Source organism: Berghia stephanieae, chromosome 3 (assembly GCF_034508935.2).
Source record: "Berghia stephanieae isolate SIO BIC M18660-M18661 chromosome 3, UCSD_Bste_1.3, whole genome shotgun sequence".
NCBI lineage: Eukaryota > Metazoa > Mollusca > Gastropoda > Nudibranchia > Aeolidiidae > Berghia > Berghia stephanieae.
The window spans coordinates 59,167,716-59,176,108 of record NC_088362.1 but is presented as its reverse complement, the minus strand read 5'-3'; the positions used below and the strand labels follow the sequence as shown (position 1 = coordinate 59,176,108).

General features: G+C 36.4%; 1 protein-coding gene across 1 annotated transcript in view; it reads right to left on the bottom strand.

Moving 5' to 3' along the window:
• Positions 1-8,393, bottom strand: part of LOC144969299 (uncharacterized) — a 15,845-nt gene that overhangs the window by 3,188 nt on the left and 4,264 nt on the right. Inside the window, exons 2-4 of the mRNA XM_078908408.1 lie at positions 7,739-7,825; positions 1,623-1,719; positions 32-368 (exon numbers count right to left, since the gene is read on the bottom strand). Coding sequence (XP_078764534.1) covers positions 32-368; positions 1,623-1,719; positions 7,739-7,825 — 521 coding nt within the window. The remainder of the gene's footprint in view (positions 1-31; positions 369-1,622; positions 1,720-7,738; positions 7,826-8,393) is intronic.

Below are 8,393 nucleotides of genomic sequence, written 5' to 3'. Positions count from 1 at the left end.
CTGCTGTAGTTAAAATCTGACATTGTCTTACGAACAGTAAAACGATCATGACCTGATTTCACAGATGGCGTACTACCATGAGAATCAGATGATCTCTGATTTACACACCTTTTGGAATTCGCGCCCGGAGATCCAGGAGCAGTTGGTGGATTCTGAAGACTCGATTGCCGCCCGGCGTTGGCCAGTTGGCTACTTTGTCTCCGTACCGCTGGACTCAAACTCCGTAGTGTCATCAGTAAACGATTTTGGACGTTCTGACCTCCTGTAGGGGCATCCAATGTACTTTCCTGACCCTTCAGAGGTTTTACCCTCTGTCGATGAGCCTCGACTTCTCTCAGTCTTCGCTGGCCGTAATCTCGGATGATGGACTGCAAATATTGAGTGCGTTAGAAAAGAGAGAGAAAATTCGGGAGAGTCTGATTAGTTCAATGGAAAGTAACACTCAACAATAGAAATAATATAATTTGCGTTCAAATATCAGAAAATGGTGAGATGAATCAATGGTTGTGTATTGCAAGACCATGGACAAATGACATAGTTTCGAATCGGTAAAAGTGATAAAAGGTTTGCTGCAATTCTTTTTTCCTAGATAAACTCTGGTAATTTTTGTTTACTTTTGCATACCTAATAATACATATTATTATGTTAATGCCTCCATACTATATTGTGCCTCTAAGTCATGACTGCATTATCATTTTATCAAAATGTTCATTTATTATTAATGATATCAAGTAATTATAATTTTTGTCATCATGATCATCATCATCATCATCATCATCATCATCATCATGATCATCATCATCATATTCATCATGATCATGATCATCATCATGATCATCATCATCATCATCATCATCATCATCATCGTCTTCGTCGTCATTAACAACAACAGTATTATTCAACTCATTATCATTATAAATTTGATTAATTCGACAAGAAGCAGAGGCGTAATTCTGTATTGTGATAAACCAGTTTACTCAGATGTCGCGGTAAACCAATACTGAAAATTGAAGTTTGACATCAAATTATGACAACCTGAGATCAACAAGAGACGAAGTGAGTAGAAAAGTGCCAGAAGACAATAGAGAATAAAAAAATTTCGCGGCGGTGATGGGGTTTGAACCTGCGACCTTATTGGTATGACAACTCCGGTGAGAGCGTGACTCTACCGTATGAGCTATCTACGAACAAAACCTGATATACATTCAAGGAAAATGAATACACATCTGGAAACCGTAAAAATGTAATGTGATATAATAATTAATCTGTACTGCGTGCAGAATCAACAACGTGCTGGTAGGCGCGACACATAGAAAGAAAAAAAGTAACACAAACTCAAAAGCCTGCCTAAAAAGGAATATTTTCTCTATAGAGATTGGGTGGCCGGGTCTGTTAGATCTGGCGAAAAGTACTTTGAAAAAGACTATCATCTTATCCAAAGGATGGCAAGAAATTTTAATTGCGTGTTTCATGCTATAGAAACAATGATAAACTCCGGCTCTATGGCCTAAAGACTATCCTATATTATCCAAATGAATAATGACAGATTTTATGAGTTTAGTCTCTCGTTGATAAAAGATAAAGAATCGACCAAGACGAAAGATATGATAGATTCCTTTTACCTCTGCCTCCGGGTGATCTTTCATCGCTCCAAGGATGTCATCCCTGGACAAGACAAACAACTCCAAATATCCCACGGAACGAACGTCTGCAGATCGTCTAAGGAGAAAGAGACCACAAGATGAAGATTATAAGGACTCGTGTAAGCATTTTATTATTAACATTGGTAGTCGAGCGTAATAATGGCAGTCGATAGTACAGCACTGCCGTACTCTTGGAAAAAAAAGTCCATATTATAAAATGTGGCTGGAAAACTTGTCCTTCTAATATCAATCGATTTAAATGACCCTCATCTTGACAAAACAACTCCCAACCATAGGACTTCGCAAAGTCCCAGGTTTGAAAATATTTTGCCAGAATGAGGGTCATTTAAATCGATCGATATTCGAAGGACTAGTTTTCTGGCCAAATTTTAAAATATGGGTTTTTCGAGAGTACGGCAGAGAAGGGTCCTAGATTAATTTTGCAACAAAAAAAACAAAACAAAAATAGAAAAGGAAAAAAAAAGAAAATAATGCCAAACAGAAATACCTAATATCGTGAAAAAAACGCCAAACTTTTCCAACATCACCATTCAGTTAATAATAAAATGGAAATAAATCTTAATTTTCTTGAGGGTGAAAATGTTGAGGACTTAATGTTGATTTGTCTCGGAGATAGGGGAAATTAAATCTATATTTATTATTGTTTTATTTTTATTTTTTAATGGCAAAATGACAAACTCACTTTTTGCATGACAAATAGCTTCAAAAACGCCAAGTTATTTTCGTTTTTATTAATCTGGCATAAACACGCAAAACTGCCAAATCTGATTTCTAGCATGATCATTGGCATGAAAAAAACTAGAGCGTTTATGTAGATCAATATCCACTAAATGTGCTCAAAGCGCTTTACAAAGGATCCCTGACCAAGCGAAACGGGTAACATGTAGAACAAGACATGACGCCTGCTTGGCGATATTACAAGTTTCCTCACAGAGACAACGCTATTACACCTGAGTACGGTGAGAGAATGTGAGTAAAGCGAGTCTTTTCCAAGGACTTTCAACTATGCGGTGAGCGAGGCTCGAACCCAGGACCTTCCGATCCGAAGGCTAGTGTCATACCACAAGACAACATAGCCGCATATGAAGAAGATAATAATGATAGCATATATTTAGACCATAGGTAACATACCCTAACATGTCAGTATCGAAGTCCGCCTGAATAAAAACCGTGTTGAGGGGACGAACCAAAAATATGACATGACATATTAAGTAAGTAGTTCTTCAGAGCCATTAGGCTCATTGAGCCGGAGTTTATCCCGGTTTCTATATCGTGAAACGGATCTTTTTGATAGGACGCTAGTCAATTGCAAAGTACTTTCCGAAATATCTAACAGACTTAACAACCCATTCACTGCTGGATGGACATGGAGTTCATAAAAAAATCTCGACTGCACCTGGGATCGATCCCTTTGCGTGTAAAGCGACTGCTCTACGAGCTGAGCTATCGGGACCCCCATATGACATATTATGAAAGCAAAAAGATTACGAATCAAAGCTCACTTTACAATCAGCCGTAATATGCGTGACCGAGTACTCATCTACCGAAAGTAAGATGTATTATGTTTCGTTTGGAGTTGACTAGTTCAAGACTGAACTCCCCGCAGTGCAGTATTATAATTTCTTCTTGTGAATGGAATTTTGATTATATTTCTGGCTGGTACTATAATATCAGAGCTGCCAACTTGAAATGTCAAAAAATGTAGTTTCCAAGGGGGAAAAAAATGGAAAAAGAAATAATTCCGCCCTTCCGCCACGACATCAAAAGATCCCGTCTCCTAGACATTCCATGAAGAAAAATTGAAATGGTCATGATAACTAGCATTACAAATCAATTATTTTCCCTCAGCAAAATCAAAATATGCTCCAAAGTCCTTAAGACAGTTTCTAAGCAACCAAATTTTTCTTTTCACCAAGATTTATTGATTCAAAAACGTCTATGCAGTTATCTAGCTTGAGCTAAAAATTCGTTATTCTACGAATCTTTCGTAATACTAAGCAGTTCTGTAATATGATTATAAAACCAACACGTTACTTTGCACGTGTAAGACCAAAAGATGTAAGATTACGGATTGGATGTTGTAAAAAACGTGCGGCTATGTGGTCCGCTTTCGGATCGGAAGGTCCTGGGTTCGAGCCTCGATCGGCACATAGTTGAGTCATTGGAAAAGACTCTTTACTCATATTCTATCGCCCTAATGAGATACTTGGCCGTTAACACCGTTGTCTCTGTCCAAAAAAAATGTAATATCGCCTAACATGCGTTATGTCTCATTCTACATGTTAAGTGTTGCTGTTGGTTAGGGACCTTTTGAAAGGCACTTTGAGTACGTTTAGTGGATATTGCGCTATATAAAATCTCAAGATTTGTTGGGGTTTTTTTTCATTCTATTTCTCTCCATCCTCCTCCCTTCCCATTTTATATTTATCTTTATCGTCCGGAGGAGAATCACCCAGAGAATACTGTCCACCTCTCAAAGGAGTCGAGGACGTCATGAAACCAATTTATCACTTTCATAATACCAATATTTTATAAGCCTCTCCAATGAGACCTAAATTTATGTCAGATGGTCAGATCTAAAACTCTAGATGCGTGATGGAGAAACATTAATCTTGATTTCCTTCGTTTTTATACAAAGATTATTAAGGAGTTTTAGAAATATTCTTGCTTTACTGTATATGTAGTAAATCGACTTTGTATAATTTTCTAAAGCCAGAGGGCTAGTAAATTGACTTTGTATAGTTTCCCAAAGCCAGAGGGCTAGTAAATCGAATTTGTATAGTTTTTCAAAGCCAGAGGGGTAGTAAATCGACTATGTATAGTTTCCCAAAGCCAGAGGGGTAGTAAATCGACTTTGTGTAGTTTTCCAAAGCCAGAGGGGTAGTAAATCCAATTTGTTCAGATTTCCAAAGCCAAAGGGGTAGTAAATCGACCATAGACAGTAAGCGCTTGGCTAAGAAGCTCACAACATTGCAATCCGGAAGTATTACGGACCAACACACACAACTATGTGTCACCTTGAACGTTTTTATTCGTGTTAAAGCAGTTTAGTGAGAATTACTCATCAACTCGGATGGCACAAAAGCAATAACAAAGGCCTGAGTGACGTCATCTTCATTCTATCTATATTAAGTTTTCCAAAGCCAGAGGGGTAGTAAATCGACTTTGATTAGTTTTTCAAAGCCAAATGGGTATAATAATGATGCGTTTCAAGGTCCAATGTCATTGAAAACGACCTAAAGACACTCATATCTCATGTCTACCTCATTTCCATTAACATATTGTACTTTTTATTGTAAAATTTCCAAAAAGTAAATCAACTCAAATGCATTAATTTACAAGTAGTTGTGAGGACCAATGTAAAAGCAACAGTAAAGTGCTTTGAGCACGTTTAGTGGCTATTGCGCTATATAAAAGCTCAATTTTTATTTATTTATTTATTTTCTATTTTTAGAAAAAAAAAGCCCTACGCTTAACAGGCTATATGCACTGTATGCGATAAAAATTGGACCATAAAATGCATGTTTTGATTATACATTCAGTGTGATAACTCTACAATACAAGCTATGAATGTTATGTCAATTAGAAGTGTATACGTGTCTATTTTATATTCAAGGCTGAACGCCAGGAATCTAAGCCTTAAAAGATCTCTTATTAATCAGTAATGTCGGATAGAGCTATAATTTACTCTATGCGTGCAATGTAATAGGGGATGAGAGGCCGGATGTTCCCATTGTAGATGCCAACAAGAACCCCGACAGCCCAACAGGACATTTATTATTATAATAATATTAATATCTCCATATCCTAATATCTTGCTTCTGAGTACATGACATATCGATCGGGAATACCCGATGTGGGTTATAATGACGAATGGGAAATTCATTACCCGCTGTAGGAACGGACTTAGCTACGTCCTGTCAAGACCTTTGACCCCAATTTGTAATAGAACTTGTAGATGTAAATGTAATCAGTATTTTGACCTCTAACTCCAAAGTATTTCAGGGTGCACGCCAAGGATGTTAAAAAAACCTGGATATTGCATGATGAATGTTAAAGAACTATAATTGACATTCGTGAAAGTTGATCTGAGGCATGTCACTGATAGAACTGAAATTGATTTGAAATGCTGTTACTTTATGTTTCTATAGTATTACTATTTTTTTTTTTCTCTCTCCAAAATAAGAACTTTAAAAATCACTCACTTTGGCATCAGGTTTTTATTGTTGTGTAAAGAAATACTATAAATTTTCGCCGTGAGCATATCAACGTTTTAGGAATGATAATAAAGAAGTGGGGGACCTCAGAACAGAAGACAGTTTATTCTCGATCACCCAGTGTATATAAATGTATACAATAAAAAGAACATCCCACCAATCAGCCTACCTCGATTAGGGATCGAACCTCAGACCTCATAATACTCACTTTTCAAATCTTTATCTGACACCGATACATGTGTATGCGAAGTAGGGACAGGAAAATGGCCACATTTGTAACGAAAAACCAGCACTGTCTATCTTACTCATCTAAATATTCGAAGACGAATCTTTTTTATAACTATCATAATTTCCAACCATGTTATGACTATTTTTTTTTCTGAACAAAACTCTACGTGATGTGTTCTTTGTTGCTCTTGAAATTAAGCAAAACATTCTATTTGTTATGGCTGCGTATGACATTTCTGCAAAATGACTGGTGAGGAGAAAGTTAATGGTTATTGCACTATATAAGAGCTTTATTTATTCTTTAAAAATCTTTTTGCTCTTCTATTATCTCTCCATGTTATAGAATATCGTTATTTTATACCATCTGACATAAATCTAGGTCTCTTTGGAGAGGATTATAAAATATTGGTATTATGAGAGTGATAAATTGGTTTCATGACGTCATCGACTCCTTTGAGAGGTCGACAATATTCTTCGGACGATATCTCCTCCGGACGACATAGATAAATATAAAGGGGGAAAGGGAGGAGGTTGGAGAGAAATAGCTACGACAACAGGCGAGGGTTTGGGTGTGGGGTGAAAGTCAGTGTCAGAGCGGGACGGTGTCAAATCTTGTATGCAAGTCAAGAGATAGTGAGTGTGGCAATTCAGGAGAAGGGTTATAATTACTATAAACATCCTGGGCGAGGCAATGAAGTGTCCACTCGATCAAGAGTGAATGAATACTTGGATACCCGTATTGATGGAGTGTATAATATATACAAATAGAAAGTTGCATTATGAAGGGTGTCATGTGTATTTTAAAAAATGATATGAGCATCTATATAATACAGTATCCACCAAACGTTCCCAAAGCACTTTACAAGGGTTTCCTGGTCAACAAAAGCACTTAACATGTAGAACGAGATATGAGGCCTGCTAAACGATATTACAATAATTTTTCGACATAGACAACACTGTTTGCAGCCAGGTACTTATTTTACACCTGAGTACGGTGAGATAATGTGCATAAAGAGTTTTTTTTTCTATAGCTCAAGTATGCGCCGCTCAGAGCGGGACTCGAACTCAAGACAATCTTATCCAAAGGCGAGTGTTATACCACAATGCCACACGGCGGCTTATATTGCATACGGTACTAATACTTATGTACTTTTCTCTGGCCTGATAGGGCTATAAACTAACGGTTGTGAATCGCATTAAGGATGAAGATAATCATATAAATACGCTTTCACAATCTACATATTTACATCTCTCTCCTTTTTATACCATTTAATGATGATGATAGTTATGGATGTCATTAATAACGCGCCTCTCCCCATAAACAGAAACCATCGAAGAATACAAGTGAAAATGCGAGATGGCGATTAATTTTCCGTGCTCTGGAAAACCCCATATTTTAAAAGTTTGGCCAGAAAACTCGTCCTTCAAATATCGTTAGATTTAATACGGATACGCATTTATGCTCGTCGGAGAAATATTTCCTTGTTTCGATAGTTCAGAGCCAGTTACTAAGTTACCATGCGTCATTACGATGGAAGTGACGTTACGACTGTTTAAGCGTATTCCAAAATAAAACAAGTATCGATAATTAACTGAAACATAATTCATGCAACCTCATTGACAACTTACCTGTTGATTCCACCATCCAGGTTGAGAATTCCAATCTCTCCAAAGAAATCCCCTGCCCCCATTCTCTTTAAGATTGTCCCTGTTTCACTGAAATTAACACATATATGAAATTCAATAAACTGTATCGTAAGAAGATATTGTATTGAATCGTATCGTATCGTGTAAGAGCTAAATGGCCTTAAAAAAAACCATTAACACTATTTGTAACTTTTATAAATCGATAATGTTTTTCAAAGTTAACTGACCAAATAAGATTATCCCGTTTCATGGGAAATATGACAAATATGAAACTCAGTATACACCATCGTATCGTATGGTATAGGTAAAGAGCTAATGGACTTTTCAAAAATCCTTTAAATGCTTTTTATAATTCTAATACATGGATAACATTTTTCAAAGTTATAAAACCGACATTCATTGTAAATAATTTGACACATTTAGGTAAACATCACTCCAAATTTGATTCGGGGTAAGAAATGACAAACATTATTGAGTTAGTTAAACCACAAGCAAGAAATGGTAAATGCAATTGTAGTAATTTATAAAGGGCCTTTTGCCTCAGCCTCAAGGCAATTTACGTTAATAATAATAATAATAATAATAATAATAATAATAATAATAATAATAATAATAATAATAATAGTAATAATAATAA